The 21,315-nt window shown below is 49.1% G+C and overlaps 1 protein-coding gene across 2 annotated transcripts; it reads right to left on the bottom strand.

Moving 5' to 3' along the window:
- Positions 1 to 1,547: 1,547 nt before the first annotated feature.
- LOC130308592 (zinc finger protein ZFP2-like) lies at positions 1,548 to 21,314 on the bottom strand. 2 transcript variants are annotated; one of them, XM_056552259.1, is made up of 5 exons: positions 21,177 to 21,314; positions 10,881 to 10,921; positions 10,604 to 10,754; positions 3,388 to 3,459; positions 1,548 to 3,243 (listed from the first exon to the last, which is right to left on the bottom strand). In XM_056552259.1, the coding sequence occupies exons 2-5, from the start codon at positions 10,905 to 10,907 to the stop codon at positions 1,667 to 1,669; spliced, it is 1,827 nt and encodes a 608-aa protein (XP_056408234.1). In that variant the 5' UTR covers positions 10,908 to 10,921; positions 21,177 to 21,314; the 3' UTR covers positions 1,548 to 1,666. The 2 variants fall into 2 exon arrangements, with proteins under 2 accessions (XP_056408234.1, XP_056408235.1); XM_056552260.1 differs by lacking the exons at positions 10,881 to 10,921; positions 21,177 to 21,314 and having other exon boundaries at positions 3,388 to 3,445; positions 10,604 to 10,682.
- Between the last annotated feature and the right edge of the window lies 1 nt (position 21,315).

The raw sequence follows: 21,315 nt of genomic DNA, 5'->3' as shown, positions 1-21,315 counted from the left end.
TGTGGATGTGATGGCAGATGTAGATGATTGGAGATGTGGATGATGATTGGAGATGTGGATGATCAGAGATGGAGGTGGTGATTACAGATGTGGATGTGATGGCAGATGTAGATGATTGGAGATGTGGATGATGATTGGAGATGTGGATGATGATGATCAGAGATGTAGGTGGTGATTACAGATGTGGATGTGATGATGATTGGAGATGTGGATTATGGTGATCAGAGATGTAGGTGGTGATTACAGATGTGAATGTGATGATGATTGGAGATGTGGATGATGATGATTGGAGATGTGGATGATCAGAGATGTAGGTGGTGATTACAGATGTGGATGTGATGGCAGATGTAGATGATTGGAGATGTGGATGATCAGAGATGTAGGTGGTGATTACAGATGTGGATGTGATGATGATTGGAGATGTGGATGATCAGAGATGTAGGTGGTGATTACAGATGTGGATGTGATGATGATTGGAGATGTGGATGATCAGAGATGGAGGTGGTGATTACAGATGTGGATGTGATGGCAGATGTAGATGATTGGAGATGTGGATGATGATTGGAGATGTGGATGATGGTGATCAGAGATGTAGGTGGTGATTACAGATGTGGATGTGATGATGATTGGAGATGTGGATGATGATGATTGGAGATGTGGATGATGGTGATCATAGATGTAGATGATCAGAGATGTAGGTGGTGATTACAGATGTGGATGTGATGGCAGATGTAGATGATTGGAGATGTTGATGATGATTGGAGATGGGGATGATGATGATTGGAGATGTGGATGATGGTGATCATAGATGTAGATGATCAGAGATGTAGGTGGTGATTATAGATGTGGACGGTGACAGGAGATGGTGATGATGGGACATGTGGATAGTGATAGATGTGTGATGAGGATTATGGTGAGGTTGTATCACTCTATTACACAGCGCCACTCGTATCCATTTGTAATCCAGACTTGTGTTATAGGGGGTCTCTACTGTGCCCCCATGACAGCACCGTCGGGCACGCTCATATCCCTCTGAATGTTCTCCTTGGTTCTCAACACTGGAGTCATGAGACATCGAGCAGTGGTCGTGAGGTCTGGAAGGCTTCTACCCCCAAGCCCCATCCCCGTCACTAAAGTGAGCACTCCCCACCCTGGTGTGGCTGATATCAGGGAGCAACAGACTGTATGGGACTGCACAGCGGAATAGTAAACTGGATATTGTGCAAGGTGACAGACTGAATGGAAGGAGCCACGATTCCTCCAGCAGCACAGAGTATTTCAGGAGAGGAGTGTTCTGATCCAGAGAGAGGGCACAGACCGAGGTATACAGAATGGAAGGGGTGGGTCCATCAGCAGCACAAAGAATTTCAGGAGAGTATTGTACTCATCTAAATGGACAGGAGACTGACATGATTATAATATGTTGTGCCACCACCAGGTGGTGAAGGGTCTGATCAGCCTTATCTTGGGGGTAGAGTTGGATGTGAGGACCCAATGGCGCCCATGGCAGTGCCCGGCACCGCGTCACGTACACCACAGAGTAGGAGCTGAACTATTTATTAAAAATAAATAAGGAACGGATCTGACAAATGTTATAGACATGCAGCATAGGAAGCGTGAAGCGGGAGCGCGGCGGCCATCTTTACTACCTATCCTCTAGGGCCAACTACTCCACTAGTATTGTCCTCAGGCCACAGGCCTCCATGTCGTGGGTCTTCTGGTGCACCTTCAGGTGATACTTGATGCTGTAGCTGCGGGGGCAGCGGTTACACTTGTAGGGCCTTTCCCCGGTGTGGACTCGGTTGTGGATCTTCAGGGTGTAGGCCTTAGTGAAGCTTTTGTCGCACACCTCACACTTGTAGGGCCTGGCGCCCGTGTGGTTCCGGCGGTGCTCTACATAAGAGGAGCAGTCACTGAAGGCCCGCTCACACTCACCGCACTTGTAAGGCCGCTCGCCTGTGTGAGTGCGCTTGTGTACTGTCAGGTGGGACTTCTCCCGGAAACTCTTGTTGCAGATAGTGCAGAGGTACGGCTTGGCCCCAGAGTGCACCCTCAGGTGGCGCACCATGGAGGAATAGTCGCTGAAGCTCTTGGTGCACTCGGTGCACTTGTATGGCCTCTCTCCGGTGTGGGTTCTTCGGTGGACACGGAGGTGGGAGATGACGCTGAAGCTCTTGGGACACTCCAGGCATTGGTAGGGTCTCTCTCCACTGTGGATCCTCTTGTGCACGGTCAGGAGATTGTTCTTGGAGAAGCTCTTCTGGCACTCCTGGCACTGATATGGCTTCTCCCCCGTGTGGATTCTCAGATGGACCTTTAGGGTGTAGGACTTGCCGAAGCTCTTCTCGCAGACGTGACACTTGTGTATCCTCTCAGGGGGAGCGGCGGGCTTGGCTCTCCTAAAGCGTCCGGCTTCGTGCGCCCACTCCTCGTGCGTGGTTTTGTGGATCTTTAGACGGATGTTCTGGGAGAAGCGCTTGTCGCACTTGGGACACTGATAGGGCTTCTCCCCAGTGTGGATTCTCCGGTGAACCTTAAGGTTGTAGGATTTGCTGAAGCCTTTCTTGCAGATGTCGCACACATGCAGCTTCTTCTGGGGGGGGTTGGAGAGGCGGCCAGCAGGGTCTTGCTGAAGGAGACGCCTCACCTCCTTCAGCCTTCGGTCCAAGCGGTTGTGCTGGACTCTCAGGTGCTTCCTTAGGGTGACTTTATCGGAGAAGCCCTTGTCACATTCGGGGCACTTGTATGGATTTTCCTCGGTGTGGAGCCGGCGGTGAGACTTCAGATAGTCAGAGCGGGAGAAGCCCTTACCGCAGTCCCGGCATATATATGGCTTCTCCCCAGTGTGAACCCGAGAGTGTATGCGAAGACGGTAGCGACTGGGGAAGGTTTTCTTGCAGATGTTGCACGGGAAGGTGTCAGATTCGCACCGATAGGTGTCCAGCAGCACGGACGCCGACTTTCGCTTCATGAAGATCTTGTTCTGAGAGGAGGCGTCGAGGACACGGTGTAGAGACGAGGTGCCGACCATCAAGGGGAAGGCCAGCCAATCTATCTCACACTCCTCCTTCTTGACCGGCGTGAGGCGCTCGCTCCCCCCTGCCGTGCATGGAGCCTCTCGTCTTCTCCTCTTCTTGGTACAAGGGCCTTTATGGAGGACGAGTGGAGGAGAAGCAGACTCCTCCTTTATGATGACTGTCCTGATGGATGACATGTCCAGATCTTCAGGAAGAGAGGTGGGATCTGCAAGAAGAGTGAGGAGCAGTCAGGAATTTGTTATTGACTTCAGTATACAGAGGGTATGTTACAATGTATCAGTGCCCTGTAACCTAAACACAAACCACCAGGCTGAAAGCTTGTACAACACTAGTAATCGATGACACTCACCGTGCTCCTCCTTAATGGGAGGTTTCCTTGTGCCTCGAACAAACAGGACATCACATCTCTGTGCCGGGAAACCTGAAATAAGAACCGGTAGGATCAGTCACCAGTAAGTTCAGTCACCAGTAAGATCAGTCACCAGTAAGATCAGTCACCAGTAAGATCAGTAACCAGTAAGATCAGTCACCAGTAAGATCAGCCACCAGTAAGGTCAGTCACCAGTAAGGTCAGCCACCAGTAAGGTCAGTCACCAGTAAGATCAGTCACCAGTAAGATCAGTCACCAGTAAGATCAGTCACCAGTAAGATCAGTCACCAGTAAGATCAGTCACCAGTAAGATCAGTCACCAGTAAGGTCAGTCACCAGTAAGGTCAGTCACCAGTAAGGTCAGTCACCAGTAAGGTCAGCCACCAGTAAGGTCAGTCACCAGTAAGGTCAGCCACCAGTAAGGTCAGCCACCAGTAAGATCAGCCACCAGTAAGATCAGCCACCAGTAAGATCAGCCACCAGTAAGATCAGTCACCAGTAAGATCAGTCACCAGTAAGATCAGTCACCAGTAAGGTCAGCCACCAGTAAGGTCAGCCACCAGTAAGGTCAGTCACCAGTAAGGTCAGTCACCAGTAAGGTCAGTCACCAGTAAGATCAGTCACCAGTAAGATCAGTCACCAGTAAGGTCAGTCACCAGTAAGTTCAGTCACCAGTAAGATCAGTCACCAGTAAGATCAGTCACCAGTTAGGTCAGTCACCAGTAAGGTCAGTCACCAGTAAGTTCAGTCACCAGTAAGTTCAGTCACCAGTAAGATAAGCCACCAGTAAGATCAGTCACCAGTAAGATCAGTCACCAGTAAGGTCAGTCACCAGTAAGGTCAGTCACCAGTAAGTTCAGTCACCAGTAAGTTTAGTCACCAGTAAGTTCAGTCACCAGTAAGATAAGCCACCAGTAAGATCAGTCACCAGTAAGATCAGTCACCAGTAAGGTCAGTCACCAGTAAGGTCAGTCACCAGTAAGATCAGCCACCACTAAGGTCAGTCACCAGTAAGATCAGTCACCAGTAAGTTCAGTCACCAGTAAGATAAGCCACCAGTAAGATCAGTCACCAGTAAGATCAGCCACCAGTAAGATCAGTCACCAGTAAGATCAGTCACCAGTTAGATCAGTCACCAGTAAGATCAGTCACCAGTAAGGTCAGTCACCAGTAAGTTCAGTCACCAGTAAGTTCAGTCACCAGTAAGATAAGCCACCAGTAAGATCAGTCACCAGTAAGATCAGCCACCAGTAAGATCAGTCACCAGTAAGATCAGTCACCAGTTAGATCAGTCACCAGTAAGATCAGTCACCAGTAAGGTCAGTCACCAGTAAGTTCAGTCACCAGTAAGATCAGCCACCACTAAGGTCAGTCACCAGTAAGGTCAGTCACCAGTAAGTTCAGTCACCAGTAAGATAAGCCACCAGTAAGATCAGTCACCAGTAAGATAAGCCACCAGTAAGATCAGTCACCAGTAAGATCAGTCACCAGTAAGGTCAGTTACCAGTAAGGTCAGTCACCAGTAAGATCAGTCACCAGTAAGATCAGTCACCAGTAAGGTCAGACACCAGTAAGGTCAGTCACCAGTAAGGTCAGACACCAGTAAGGTCAGTCACCAGTAAGTTCAGTCACCAGTAAGTTCAGTCACCAGTATGTTCAGTCACCAGTAAGATCAGTCACCAGTAAGATCAGTCACCAGTAAGGTCAGACACCAGTAAGGTCAGTCACCAGTAAGATCAGTCACCAGTAAGATCAGTCACCAGTAAGGTCAGTCACCAGTAACATTAGCCACCAGTAAGATCAGTCACCAGTAAGATCAGTCACCAGTAAGGTCAGTCACCAGTAAGATCAGTCACCAGTAAGATCAGTCACCAGTAAGGTCAGTCACCAGTAAGATCAGCCACCAGTAAGTTCAGCCACCAGTAAGTTCAGCCACCAGTAAGTTCAGCCACCAGTAAGATCAGCCACCAGTAAAATCAGTCACCAGTAAGATCAGTCACCAGTAAGATCAGTCACCAGTAAGATCAGTCACCAGTAAGATCAGTCACCAGTAAGATCAGTCACCAGTAAGATCAGTCAACAGTAAGATCAGCCACCAGTAAGATCAGTCACCAGTAAGGTCAGTCACCAGTAAGGTCAGTCACCAGTAAGATCAGTCACCAGTAAGATCAGTCACCAGTAAGGTCAGACACCAGTAAGGTCAGTCACCAGTAAGATCAGCCACCAGTAAGGTCAGACACCAGTAAGGTCAGTCACCAGTAAGTTCAGTCACCAGTAAGTTCAGTCACCAGTAAGATCAGTCACCAGTAAGATCAGTCACCAGTAAGGTCAGACACCAGTAAGATCAGTCACCAGTAAGATCAGTCACCAGTAAGATCAGTCACCAGTAAGGTCAGTCACCAGTAAGATCAGTCACCAGTAAGGTCAGTCACCAGTAAGTTCAGTCACCAGTAAGGTCAGTCACCAGTAAGGTCAGACACCAGTAAGATCAGTCACCAGTAAGATCAGTCACCAGTAAGATCAGTCACCACTAAGTTCAGTCACCAGTAAGATCAGTCACCACTAAGTTCAGTCACCAGTAAGATCAGTCACCAGTAAGATCAGTCACCAGTAAGATCAGTCACCAGTAAGATCAGTCACCACTAAGTTCAGTCACCAGTAAGTTCAGTCACCAGTAAGATCAGTCACCAGTAAGATCAACCACCAGTAGGATCAGACACCAGTAAGATCAGACACCAGTAAGATCAGGTCAGTCACCAGTAAGGTCAGTCACCAGTAAGATCAGACACCAGTAAGATCAGACACCAGTAAGATCAGACACCAGTAAGATCAGACACCAGTAAGATCAGTCACCAGTAAGATCAGTCACCAGTAAGATCAGTCACCAGTAAGATCAGTCACCAGTAAGGTCAGTTACCAGTAAGTTCAGTCACCAGTAAGATCAGCCACCAGTAAGATCAGACACCAGTAAGGTCAGTCACCAGTAAGGTCAGTCACCAGTAAGGTCAGTCACCAGTAAGATCAGCCACCAGTAAGGTCAGACACCAGTAAGTTCAGTCACCAGTAAGTTCAGTCACCAGTAAGATCAGTCACCAGTAAGATCAACCACCAGTAGGATCAGACACCAGTAAGATCAGTCACCAGTAAGATCAGTCACCAGTAAGATCAGTCACCAGTAAGATCAGTCACCAGTAAGATCAGTCACCAGTAAGGTCAGTCACCAGTAAGTTCAGTCACCAGTAAGATCAGCCACCAGTAAGATCAGACACCAGTAAGGTCAGACACCAGTAAGATCAGACACCAGTAAGGTCAGTCACCAGTAAGGTCAGTCACCAGTAAGGTCAGTCACCAGTAAGATCAGCCACCAGTAAGGTCAGACACCAGTAAGTTCAGTCACCAGTAAGTTCAGCCACCAGTAAGATCAGTCACCAGTAGGATCAGTCACCAGTAGGATCAGTCACCAGTAGGATCAGTCACCAGTAGGATCAGTCACCAGTAGGATCAGTCACCAGTAGGATCAGTCACCAGTAAGGTCAGTCACCAGTAAGGTCAGTCCCCAGTAGGATCAGTCACCAGTAAGGTCAGTCACCAGTAAGGTCAGTCACCAGTAAGGTCAGTCACCAGTAAGATCAGTCACCAGTAAGATCAGTCATCAGTAAGGTCAGACACCAGTAAGGTCAGACACCAGTAAGGTCAGTAACCAGTAAGGTCAGTCACCAGTAAGATCAGTCACCAGTAAGATCAGTCACCAGTAAGATCAGTCACCAGTAAGATCAGTCACCAGTAAGATCAGTCACCAGTAAGATCAGTCACCAGTAAGGTCAGTCACCAGTAAGGTCAGTCACCAGTAAGGTCAGTCACCAGTAAGATCAGTCACCAGTAAGATCAGTCACCAGTAAGATCAGTCACCAGTAAGGTCAGTCACCAGTAAGATCAGTCACCAGTAAGATCAGACACCAGTAGGATCAGACACCAGTAAGATAAGCCACCAGTAAGGTCAGTCACCGGTAAGATCAGTCACCAGTAAGATCAGTCACCAGTAAGGTCAGTCACCAGTAAGATCAGACACCAGTAGGATCAGTCACCAGTAAGATCAGTCACCAGTAAGATCAGTCACCAGTAAGATCAGTCACCAGTAAGGTCAGTCACCAGTAAGATCAGACACCAGTAAGATCAGTCACCAGTTAGATCAGTCACCAGTAAGATCAGTCACCAGTAAGATCAGCCACCAGTAAGATCAGTCACCAGTAAGATCAGCCACCAGTAAGATCAGCCACCAGTAAGATCAGTCACCAGTTAGATCAGTCACCAGTAAGATCAGCCACCGTCAGACACCAGTAAGGTCAGCAACCAGTAAGGTCAGTCACCAGTAAGGTCAGTCACCAGTAAGGTCAGTCACCAGTAAGGTCAGTCACCAGTAAGATCAGTCACCAGTAAGATCAGACACCAGTAGGATCAGACACCAGTAGGATCAGTCACCAGTAGGATCAGACACCAGTAAAGTCAGTCACCAGTAAGGTCAGTCACCGGTAAGGTCAGTCACCAGTAAGGTCAGTCACCGGTAAGGTCAGTCACCAGTAAGGTCAGTCACCAGTAAGATCAGTCACCAGTAAGATCAGACACCAGTAGGATCAGTCACCGGTAAGGTCAGTCACTGGTAAGGTTAGTCACCGGTAAGGTCAGTCCCCAGTAGGATCAGTCACCAGTAGGATCAGTCACCAGTAAAGTCAGTCACCAGTAACGTCAGTCACCAGTAAGGTCAGTCACCAGTAAGGTCAGTCCCCAGTAAGGTCAGTCCCCAGTAGGATCAGTCACCAGTAGGATCAGACACCGGTAAAGTCAGTCACCGGTAAGGTCAGTCACCAGTAAGGTCAGTCACCAGTAAGATCAGTCACCAGTAAGGTCAGTCCCCAGTAGGATCAGTCACCAGTAAGATCAGTCACCAGTAAAGTCAGTCACCAGTAAGGTCAGTCACCAGTAGGATCAGTCACCAGTAGGATCAGTCACCAGTAGGACCAGTCACCAGTAGGATCAGTCACCAGTAAGGTCAGTCACCAGTAAGGTCAGTCACCAGTAAGGTCAGTCACCAGTAAGATCAGTCACCAGTAAGATCAGTCACCAGTAATATCAGCCACCAGTAAGGTCAGCCACCAGTAAGGTCAATAACCAGTAAGGTCAGTCACCAGTAAGATCAGACACCAGTAGGATCAGTCACCAGTAAGATCAGTCACCAGTAAGATCAGTCACCAGTAAGGTCAGTCACCAGTAAGGTCAGTCACCAGTAAGGTCAGTCACCAGTAAGATCAGTCACCAGTAAGATCAGTCACCAGTTAGATCAGTCACCAGTAAGGTCAGTAACCAGTAAGGTCAGTCACCAGTAAGATCAGACACCAGTAAGATCAGTCACCAGTAAGATCAGTCACCAGTAAGGTCAGTCACCAGTAAGGTCAGTCACCAGTAAGGTCAGTCACCAGTAAGGTCAGTCACCAGTTAGATCAGTCACCAGTAAGATCAGTCACCAGTAAGATCAGTCACCAGTAAGATCAGACACCAGTAGGATCAGTCACCAGTAAAGTCAGTCACCAGTAAGATCAGCCACCGTCAGACACCAGTAAGGTCAGTCACCAGTAAGATCAGTCACCAGTAAGGTCAGTCACCAGTAAGGTCAGTCACCAGTAAGATCAGACACCAGTAGGATCAGACACCAGTAGGATCAGTCACCAGTAGGATCAGACACCAGTAAAGTCAGTCACCAGTAAGGTCAGTCACCAGTAAGGTCAGTCACCGGTAAGGTCAGTCACCAGTAAGGTCAGTCACCAGTAAGATCAGTCACCAGTAAGATCAGACACCAGTAAGATCAGTCACCAGTAAGATCAGTCACCAGTAAGGTCAGTCACCAGTAAGATCAGTCACCAGTAAGGTCAGTCCCCAGTAAGGTCAGTCCCCAATAGGATCAGTCACCAGTAGGATCAGACACCAGTAAAGTCAGTCACCAGTAAGGTCAGTCACCAGTAAGGTCAGTCACCAGTAAGGTCAGTCACCGGTAAGGTCAGTCCCCAATAGGATCAGTCACCAGTAGGATCAGTCACCATTAAAGTCAGTCACCAGTAAGGTCAGTCACCAGTAAGGTCAGTCACCAGTAAGGTCAGTCACCAGTAAGGTCAGTCACCAGTAAGGTCAGTCACCAGTAAGGTCAGTCCCCAATAGGATCAGTCACCAGTAGGATCAGACACCAGTAAAGTCAGTCACTGGTAAGGTCAGTCACCAGTAAGGTCAGTCCCCAGTAGGATCAGTCACCAGTAGGATCAGTCACCAGTAAAGTCAGTCACCAGTAAGGTCAGTCACCAGTAGGATCAGTCACCAGTAGGATCAGTCACCAGTAGGATCAGTCACCAGTAGGATCAGTCACCAGTAGGATCAGTCACCAGTAGGATCAGTCACCAGTAAGGTCAGTCCCCAGTAAGGTCAGTCCCCAGTTGGATCAGTCACCAGATGGATTAGTCACCAGTAGGATCAGAAACCAGTAAAGTCAGTCACCAGTAAGGTCAGTCACCAGTAAAGTCAGTCACCAGTAAGGTCAGTCCCCAGTTGGATTAGTCCCCAGTAGGATCAGTCCCCAGTAGATTCAGTCCCCAGTAGGATCAGTCACCAGTAGGATCAGTCACCAGTAAGATCAGCCACCAGTAAGGTCAGCCACCAGTAAGGTCAGTCACCAGTAAGGTCAGTCACCAGTAAGATCAGTCACCAGTAAGGTCAGTCACCAGTAAGGTCAGTCACCAGTAAGATCAGTCACCAGTAAGGTCAGTCACCAGTAAGGTCAGTCACCAGTAAGATCAGTCACCAGTAAGATCAGTCACCAGTAAGGTCAGTCACCAGTTAGGTCAGTCACCAGTAAGGTCAGTCACCAGTAAGGTCAGTCACCAGTAAGGTCAGTCACCAGTAAGGTCAGTCACCAGTAAGGTCAGTCACCAGTAAGATCAGTCACCAGTAAGATCAGTCACCAGTAAGGTCAGTCACCAGTTGGATCAGTCACCAGTTGGATCAGTCCCCAGTAGGATCAGTCCCCAGTTGGATCAGTCACCAGATGGATCAGTCACCAGATGGATTAGTCCCCAGTAGGATCAGTCACCAGTAGATTCAGTCCCCAGTAGATTCAGTCCCCAGTAGGATCAGTCCCCAGGAGTGGGGCGGTTACCTGCAGTGCTGCTCTCGGCGCCCCCTAGTGAGGTGACGGTCTCGTAGTTGTCCCTCATCACACTCCGGTACAGATCCTTCTGCCAGTCCTGCAGCCACCGCCACTCCCCCTCCGAGAAATACACCGCCACGTCCTCAAATCTGATTGGGCCCTGAGGGTGGGGGAAGGGCAGTTAGTGGACCGGGCCAAGATTTATGTCCTCTTCCTGGTCACGGATCTCACTGCCGCCCCCTGTAGGTTCAGGCTCTGCTGCATCCTGGGAGATACAGTCACTTACCGTGTTACCAGCGACCTCCTGCTCCATGTGTCTCCCCGAGCCTACAGGAGAGAAAGGCAGAGGATGATGGGAGGAGTAGTGATGTGTACAGGATGATGGGAGTTGTAGTGATGTGTACAGGATGATGGGAGGAGTAGTGATGTGTATAGGAGGATGTTGGGAGGAGTAGTGATGTGTACAGGGGGATGGGAGGAGTAGTGATGTGTACAGGAGGATGATGGGAGGAGTAGTGATGTGTACAGGATGATGGGAGGAGTAGTGATGTGTACAGGAGGATGATGGGGGGAGTAGTGATGTGTACAGGAGGATGTTGGAAGGAGTAGTGATATGTACAGGAGGAGGATGGGAGGAGTAGTGATGTGTACAGGATGATGGGAGGAGTAGTGATGTGTACAGGAGGATGATGGGAGGAGTAGTGATGTGTACAGGATGATGGGAGGAGTAGTGATGTGTACAGGATGATGGGAGGAGTAGTGATGTGTACAGGATGATGGGAGGAGTAGTGATGTGTACAGGAGGATGATGGGAGGAGTAGTGATGTGTACAGGAGGATGATGGGGGGAGTAGTGATGTGTACAGGAGGATGATGGGAGTAGTGATGTGTACAGGATGATGGGAGGAGTAGTGATGTGTACAGGATGATGGGAGGAGTAGTGATGTGTACAGGAGGATGATGGGAGGAGTAGTGATGTGTACAGGATGATGGGAGGAGTAGTGATGTGTACAGGAGGAGGATGGGAGGAGTAGTGATGTGTACAGGATGATGGGAGGAGTAGTGATGTGTACAGGAGGATGATGGGGGGAGTAGTGATGTGTACAGGATGATGGGAGGAGTAGTGATGTGTACAGGATGATGGGAGGAGTAGTGATGTGTACAGGAGGATGATGGGAGGAGTAGTGATGTGTACAGGAGGATGTTGGGAGGAGTAGTGATGTGTACAGGAGGATGATGGGAGGAGTAGTGATGTGTACAGGAGGGTGATGGGAGGAGTAGTGATGTGTACAGGATGATGGGAGGAGTAGTGATGTGTACAGGATGATGGGAGGACTAGTGATGTGTACAGGATGATGGGAGGAGTAGTGATGTGTACAGGATGATGGGAGGACTAGTGATGTGTACAGGATGATGGGGGGAGTAGTGATGTGTACAGGAGGATGTTGGAAGGAGTAGTGATGTGTACAGGATGATGGGAGGAGTAGTGATGTGTACAGGAGGATGATGGGGGGAGTAGTGATGTGTACAGGATGATGGGAGGAGTAGTGATGTGTACAGGATGATGGGAGGAGTAGTGATGTGTACAGGATGATGGGAGGAGTAGTGATGTGTACAGGAGGATGGGAGGAGTAGTGATGTGTACAGGATGATGGGAGGAGTAGTGATGTGTACAGGAGGATGTTGGGAGGAGTAGTGATGTGTACAGGAGGATGTTGGGAGGAGTAGTGATGTGTACAGGAGGATGTTGGGAGTAGTAGTGATGTGTACAGGATGATGGGAGGAGTAGTGATGTGTACAGGAGGATGGGAGGAGTAGTGATGTGTACAGGAGGATGATGGGAGGAGTAGTGATGTGTACAGGAGGATGGGAGGAGTAGTGATGTGTACAGGATGATGGGGGGAGTAGTGATGTGTACAGGATGATGATGGGAGGAGTAGTGATGTGTACAGGAGGATGATGGGAGGAGTAGTGATGTGTACAGGAGGATGGGAGGAGTAGTGATGTGTACAGGAGGATGATGGGAGGAGTAGTGATGTGTACAGGAGGATGATGGGAGGAGTAGTGATGTGTACAGGAGGATGATGGGAGGTGTAGTGATGTGTACAGGATGATGGGGGGAGTAGTGATGTGTACAGGAGGATGATGGGAGGAGTAGTGATGTGTACAGGAGGATGGGAGGAGTAGTGATGTGTACAGGAGGATGATGGGAGGAGTAGTGATGTGTACAGGAGGATGATGGGAGGAGTAGTGATGTGTACAGGAGGATGGGAGGAGTAGTGATGTGTACAGGAGGATGATGGGAGGAGTAGTGATGTGTACAGGATGATGATGGGAGGAGTAGTGATGTGTACAGGAGGATGATGGGAGGAGTAGTGATGTGTACAGGAGGATGGGAGGAGTAGTGATGTGTACAGGAGGATGATGGGAGGAGTAGTGATGTGTACAGGAGGATGATGGGAGGAGTAGTGATGTGTACAGGAGGATGGGAGGAGTAGTGATGTGTACAGGATGATGGGGGGAGTAGTGATGTGTACAGGATGATGATGGGAGGAGTAGTGATGTGTACAGGAGGATGATGGGAGGAGTAGTGATGTGTACAGGAGGATGGGAGGAGTAGTGATGTGTACAGGAGGATGATGGGAGGAGTAGTGATGTGTACAGGAGGATGATGGGAGGAGTAGTGATGTGTACAGGAGGATGATGGGAGGTGTAGTGATGTGTACAGGATGATGGGGGGAGTAGTGATGTGTACAGGAGGATGATGGGGGGAGTAGTGATGTGTACAGGAGGATGATGGGGGGGGAGTAGTGATGTGTACAGGATGATGGGAGGAGTAGTGATGTGTACAGGAGGATGATGGGAGGAGTAGTGATGTGTACAGGATGATGGGAGGAGTAGTGATGTGTACAGGATGATGATGGGAGGAGTAGTGATGTGTACAGGATGATGATGGGAGGAGTAGTGATGTGTACAGGAGGATGATGGGAGGAGTAGTGATGTGTACAGGAGGATGGGAGGAGTAGTGATGTGTACAGAAGGATGGGAGGAGTAGTGATGTGTACAGGATGATGGGAGGAGTAGTGATGTGTACAGAAGGATGGGAGTAGTAGTGATGTGTACAGGAGGATGGGAGGAGTAGTGATGTGTACAGGATGATGATGGGAGGAGTAGTGATGTGTACAGGAGGATGATGGGAGGAGTAGTGATGTGTACAGGAGGATGGGAGGAGTAGTGATGTGTACAGGAGGATGATGGGAGGAGTAGTGATGTGTACAGGAGGATGGGAGGAGTAGTGATGTGTACAGGAGGATGTTGGGAGGAGTAGTGATGTGTACAGGAGGATGGGAGGAGTAGTGATGTGTACAGGAGGATGATGGGAGGAGTAGTGATGTGTACAGGAGGATGATGGGAGGAGTAGTGATGTGTACATGAGGATGATTGGAGGAGTAGTGATGTGTACAGGATGATGGGAGGAGTAGTGATGTGTACAGGAGGATGTTGGGAGTAGTAGTGATGTATACAGGATGATTGGAGGAGTAGTGATGTGTACATGAGGATGATGGGAGGAGTAGTGATGTGTACAGGAGGATGATGGGAGGAGTAGTGATGTGTACAGGAGGATGGGAGGAGTAGTGATGTGTACAGGATGATGGGAGGAGTAGTGATGTGTACAGGATGATGGGAGGAGTAGTGATGTGTACAGGAGGATGGGAGGAGTAGTGATGTGTACAGGAGGATGGGAGGAGTAGTGATGTGTACAGGAGGATGATGGGAAGAGTAGTGATGTGTACAGGAGGATGGGAGGAGTAGTGATGTGTACAGGAGGATGGGAGGAGTAGTGATGTGTACATGAGGATGATGGGAGGAGTAGTGATGTGTACAGGAGGATGATGGGAGGAGTAGTGATGTGTACAGGAGGATGATGGGAGGAGTAGTGATGTGTACATGAGGATGATGGGAGGAGTAGTGATGTGTACAGGAGGATGTTGGGAGTAGTAGTGATGTGTACAGGATGATGGGAGGAGTAGTGATGTGTACAGGATGATGGGAGGAGTAGTGATGTGTACATGAGGATGATGGGAGGAGTAGTGATGTGTACAGGAGGATGATGGGAGGAGTAGTGATGTGTACAGGAGGATGGGAGGAGTAGTGATGTGTACAGGATGATGATGGGAGGAGTAGTGATGTGTACAGGAGGATGATGGGAGGAGTAGTGATGTGTACAGGAGGATGGGAGGAGTAGTGATGTGTACAGAAGGATGATGGGAGGAGTAGTGATGTGTACAGGAGGATGGGAGGAGTAGTGATGTGTACAGAAGGATGGGAGTAGTAGTGATGTGTACAGGAGGATGGGAGGAGTAGTGATGTGTACAGGATGATGATGGGAGGAGTAGTGATGTGTACAGGAGGATGATGGGAGGAGTAGTGATGTGTACAGGAGGATGGGAGGAGTAGTGATGTGTACAGGAGGATGATGGGAGGAGTAGTGATGTGTACAGGAGGATGGGAGGAGTAGTGATGTGTACAGGAGGATGTTGGGAGGAGTAGTGATGTGTACAGGAGGATGGGAGGAGTAGTGATGTGTACAGGAGGATGATGGGAGGAGTAGTGATGTGTACAGGAGGATGATGGGAGGAGTAGTGATGTGTACATGAGGATGATTGGAGGAGTAGTGATGTGTACAGGATGATGGGAGGAGTAGTGATGTGTACAGGAGGATGTTGGGAGTAGTAGTGATGTATACAGGATGATTGGAGGAGTAGTGATGTGTACATGATGATGATGGGAGGAGTAGTGATGTGTACAGGATGATGATGGGAGGAGTAGTGATGTGTACATGAGGATGATGGGAGGAGTAGTGATGTGTACAGGAGGATGATGGGAGGAGTAGTGATGTGTACAGGAGGATGGGAGGAGTAGTGATGTGTACAGGATGATGGGAGGAGTAGTGATGTGTACAGGATGATGATGGGAGGAGTAGTGATGTGTACAGGATGATGGGAGGAGTAGTGATGTGTACAGGAGGATGGGAGGAGTAGTGATGTGTACAGGAGGATGATGGGAGGAGTAGTGATGTGTACAGGAGGATGGGAGGAGTAGTGATGTGTACAGGAGGATGGGAGGAGTAGTGATGTGTACATGAGGATGATGGGAGGAGTAGTGATGTGTACAGGAGGATGATGGGAGGAGTAGTGATGTGTACAGGAGGATGATGGGAGGAGTAGTGATGTGTACAGGAGGATGATGGGAGGAGTAGTGATGTGTACAGGATGATGGGGGGAGTAGTGATGTGTACAGGATGATGATGGGAGGAGTAGTGATGTGTACAGGAGGATGATGGGAGGAGTAGTGATGTGTACAGGATGATGTTGGGAGGAGTAGTGATGTGTACAGGAGGATGATGGGAGGAGTAGTGATGTGTACAGGAGGATGATGGGAGGAGTAGTGATGTGTACATGAGGATGATGGGAGGAGTAGTGATGTGTACAGGAGGATGTTGGGAGTAGTAGTGATGTGTACAGGATGATGGGAGGAGTAGTGATGTGTACAGGATGATGGGAGGAGTAGTGATGTGTACATGAGGATGATGGGAGGAGTAGTGATGTGTACAGGAGGATGATGGGAGGAGTAGTGATGTGTACAGGATGATGATGGGAGGAGTAGTGATGTGTACAGGAGGATGATGGGAGGAGTAGTGATGTGTACAGGAGGATGGGAGGAGTAGTGATGTGTACAGAAGGATGGGAGGAGTAGTGATGTGTACAGGATGATGGGAGGAGTAGTGATGTGTACAGAAGGATGGGAGTAGTAGTGATGTGTACAGGAGGATGGGAGGAGTAGTGATGTGTACAGGATGATGATGGGAGGAGTAGTGATGTGTACAGGAGGATGATGGGAGGAGTAGTGATGTGTACAGGAGGATGGGAGGAGTAGTGATGTGTACAGGAGGATGATGGGAGGAGTAGTGATGTGTACAGGAGGATGGGAGGAGTAGTGATGTGTACAGGAGGATGTTGGGAGGAGTAGTGATGTGTACAGGAGGATGGGAGGAGTAGTGATGTGTACAGGAGGATGATGGGAGGAGTAGTGATGTGTACAGGAGGATGATGGGAGGAGTAGTGATGTGTACAGGAGGATGATGGGAGGAGTAGTGATGTGTACATGAGGATGATGGGAGGAGTAGTGATGTGTACAGGATGATGGGAGGAGTAGTGATGTGTACAGGAGGATGTTGGGAGTAGTAGTGATGTATACAGGATGATGGGAGGAGTAGTGATGTGTACAGGAGGATGTTGGGAGTAGTAGTGATGTGTACAGGATGATGGGAGGAGTAGTGATGTGTACAGGATGATGGGAGGAGTAGTGATGTGTACATGAGGATGATGGGAGGAGTAGTGATGTGTACAGGATGATGGGGGGAGTAGTGATGTGTACAGGATGATGATGGGAGGAGTAGTGATGTGTACAGGAGGATGATGGGAGGAGTAGTGATGTGTACAGGATGATGTTGGGAGGAGTAGTGATGTGTACAGGAGGATGATGGGAGGAGTAGTGATGTGTACAGGAGGATGATGGGAGGAGTAGTGATGTGTACATGAGGATGATGGGAGGAGTAGTGATGTGTACAGGAGGATGTTGGGAGTAGTAGTGATGTGTACAGGATGATGGGAGGAGTAGTGATGTGTACAGAAGGATGATGGGAGGAGTAGTGATGTGTACATGAGGATGATGGGAGGAGTAGTGATGTGTACAGGAGGATGATGGGAGGAGTAGTGATGTGTACAGGATGATGATGGGAGGAGTAGTGATGTGTACAGGAGGATGATGGGAGGAGTAGTGATGTGTACAGGAGGATGGGAGGAGTAGTGATGTGTACAGAAGGATGGGAGGAGTAGTGATGTGTACAGGATGATGGGAGGAGTAGTGATGTGTACAGAAGGATGGGAGTAGTAGTGATGTGTACAGGAGGATGGGAGGAGTAGTGATGTGTACAGGATGATGATGGGAGGAGTAGTGATGTGTACAGGAGGATGATGGGAGGAGTAGTGATGTGTACAGGAGGATGGGAGGAGTAGTGATGTGTACAGGAGGATGATGGGAGGAGTAGTGATGTGTACAGGAGGATGGGAGGAGTAGTGATGTGTACAGGAGGATGTTGGGAGGAGTAGTGATGTGTACAGGAGGATGGGAGGAGTAGTGATGTGTACAGGAGGATGATGGGAGGAGTAGTGATGTGTACAGGAGGATGATGGGAGGAGTAGTGATGTGTACAGGAGGATGATGGGAGGAGTAGTGATGTGTACATGAGGATGATGGGAGGAGTAGTGATGTGTACAGGATGATGGGAGGAGTAGTGATGTGTACAGGAGGATGTTGGGAGTAGTAGTGATGTATACAGGATGATGGGAGGAGTAGTGATGTGTACAGGAGGATGTTGGGAGTAGTAGTGATGTGTACAGGATGATGGGAGGAGTAGTGATGTGTACAGGATGATGGGAGGAGTAGTGATGTGTACATGAGGATGATGGGAGGAGTAGTGATGTGTACAGGAGGATGATGGGAGGAGTAGTGATGTGTACAGGATGATGATGGGAGGAGTAGTGATGTGTACAGGAGGATGATGGGAGGAGTAGTGATGTGTACAGGAGGATGGGAGGAGTAGTGATGTGTACAGAAGGATGGGAGGAGTAGTGATGTGTACAGGATGATGGGAGGAGTAGTGATGTGTACAGAAGGATGGGAGTAGTAGTGATGTGTACAGGAGGATGGGAGGAGTAGTGATGTGTACAGGATGATGATGGGAGGAGTAGTGATGTGTACAGGAGGATGATGGGAGGAGTAGTGATGTGTACAGGAGGATGGGAGGAGTAGTGATGTGTACAGGAGGATGATAGGAGGAGTAGTGATGTGTACAGGAGGATGGGAGGAGTAGTGATGTGTACAGGAGGATGATGGGAGGAGTAGTGATGTGTACAGGATGATGGGAGGAGTAGTGATGTGTACAGGAGGATGTTGGGAGTAGTAGTGATGTGTACAGGATGTTGGGAGGAGTAGTGATGTGTACAGGAGGATGGGAGGAGTAGTGATGTGTACAGGAGGATGATGGGAGGAGTAGTGATGTGTACAGGAGGATGATGGGAGGAGTAGTGATGTGTACAGGAGGATGATGGGAGGAGTAGTGATGTGTACATGAGGATGATGGGAGGAGTAGTGATGTGTACAGGATGATGGGAGGAGTAGTGATGTGTACAGGAGGATGTTGGGAGTAGTAGTGATGTATACAGGATGATTGGAGGAGTAGTGATGTGTACATGAGGATGATGGGAGGAGTAGTGATGTGTTCAGGAGGATGATGGGAGGAGTAGTGATGTGTACAGGAGGATGGGAGGAGTAGTGATGTGTACAGGATGATGGGAGGAGTAGTGATGTGTACAGGATGATGGGGGGAGTAGTGATGTGTACAGGATGATGATGGGAGGAGTAGTGATGTGTACAGGATGATGGGAGGAGTAGTGATGTGTACAGGAGGATGGGAGGAGTAGTGATGTGTACAGGAGGATGATGGGAGGAGTAGTGATGTGTACAGGAGGATGGGAGGAGTAGTGATGTGTACAGGAGGATGATGGGAGGAGTAGTGATGTGTACATGAGGATGATGGGAGGAGTAGTGATGTGTACAGGAGGATGTTGGGAGTAGTAGTGATGTGTACAGGATGATGGGAGGAGTAGTGATGTGTACATGAGGATGATGGGAGGAGTAGTGATGTGTACAGGAGGATGATGGGAGGAGTAGTGATGTGTACAGGAGGATGTTGGGAGGAGTAGTGATGTGTACAGGAGGATGATGGGAGGAGTAGTGATGTGTACAGGAGGATGTTGGGAGGAGTAGTGATGTGTACAGGAGGATGATGGGAGGAGTAGTGATGTGTACAGGAGGATGTTGGGAGGAGTAGTGATGTGTACAGGAGGATGATGGGAGGAGTAGTGATGTGTACAGGAGGATGTTGGGAGGAGTAGTGATGTGTACAGGAGGATGATGGGAGGAGTAGTGATGTGTACAGGAGGATGATGGGAGGAGTAGTGATGTGTACAGGAGGATGTTGGGAGGAGTAGTGATGTGTACAGGAGGATGATGGGAGGAGTAGTGATGTGTACAGGAGGATGTTGGGAGGAGTAGTGATGTGTACAGGAGGATGTTGGGAGGAGTAGTGATGTGTACAGGAGGATGTTGGGAGTAGTGATGTGTACAGGAGGATGATGGGAGGAGTAGTGATGTGTACAGGAGGATGATGGGAGGAGTAGTGATGTGTACAGAAGGATGATGGGAGGAGTAGTGATGTGTACAGGAGGATGTTGGGAGGAGTAGTGATGTGTACAGGAGGATGATGGGAGGAGTAGTGATGTGTACAGGATGATGGGAGGAGTAGTGATGTGTACAGGAGGATGATGGGAGGAGTAGTGATGTGTACAGAAGGATGATGGGAGGAGTAGTGATGTGTACAGGAGGATGTTGGGAGTAGTAGTGATGTGTACAGGATGATGGGAGGAGTAGTGATGTGTACATGAGGATGATGGGAGGAGTAGTGATGTGTACAGGAGGATGATGGGAGGAGTAGTGATGTGTACAGAAGGATGATGGGAGGAGTAGTGATGTGTACAGGAGGATGATGGGAGGAGTAGTGATGTGTACAGAAGGATGATGGGAGGAGTAGTGATGTGTACAGGATGATGGGAGGAGTAGTGATGTGTACAGGAGGATGATGGGAGGAGTAGTGATGTGTACAGGATGATGGGAGGAGTAGTGATGTGTACATGAGGATGATGGGAGGAGTAGTGATGTGTACAGGAGGATGATGGGAGGAGTAGTGATGTGTACAGGATGATGGGAGGAGTAGTGATGTGTACATGAGGATGATGGGAGGAGTAGTGATGTGTACAGGATGATGGGAGGAGTAGTGATGTGTACATGAGGATGATGGGAGGAGTAGTGATGTGTACAGGAGGATGATGGGAGGAGTAGTGATGTGTACATGAGGATGATGGGAGGAGTAGTGATGTGTACAGGAGGATGATGGGAGGAGTAGTGATGTGTACAGGATGATGGGAGGAGTAGTGATGTGTACATGAGGATGATGGGAGGAGTAGTGATGTGTACAGGAGGATGATGGGAGGAGTAGTGATGTGTACAGGAGGATGATGGGAGGAGTAGTGATGTGTACAGGAGGATGTTGGGAGGAGTAGTGATGTGTACAGGAGGATGTTGGGAGGAGTAGTGATGTGTACAGGAGGATGATGGGAGGAGTAGTGATGTGTACAGGAGGATGATGGGAGGAGTAGTGATGTGTACAGGATGATGGGAGGAGTAGTGATGTGTACAGGAGGATGATGGGAGGAGTAGTGATGTGTACAGGAGGATGATGGGAGGAGTAGTGATGTGTACAGGATGATGGGAGGAGTAGTGATGTGTACAGGAGGATGATGGGAGGAGTAGTGATGTGTACAGGAGGATGTTGGGAGGAGTAGGTTGCACTTGAGAAATCATGGCCACTTAAATACAGATGTGACGTCATCATCGCTCACCTCCTGGTGTTAGCAGCTCACTGATGACGTCATGTCCCAGTAATGACACCTGGTGACGTCACCGACGGAGTAGACTGAGAGGATGAGCTAACCAGCTGTCTACAGTGCGGAGCTTAATACCGGAAGTGACGTCACAGGA

This window comes from Hyla sarda, unplaced genomic scaffold (genome assembly GCF_029499605.1).
Source record: "Hyla sarda isolate aHylSar1 unplaced genomic scaffold, aHylSar1.hap1 scaffold_1484, whole genome shotgun sequence".
In the NCBI taxonomy this organism is placed as follows: Eukaryota; Metazoa; Chordata; class Amphibia; order Anura; family Hylidae; genus Hyla; species Hyla sarda.
This window is presented reverse-complemented; position numbering and strand designations above follow the sequence as displayed.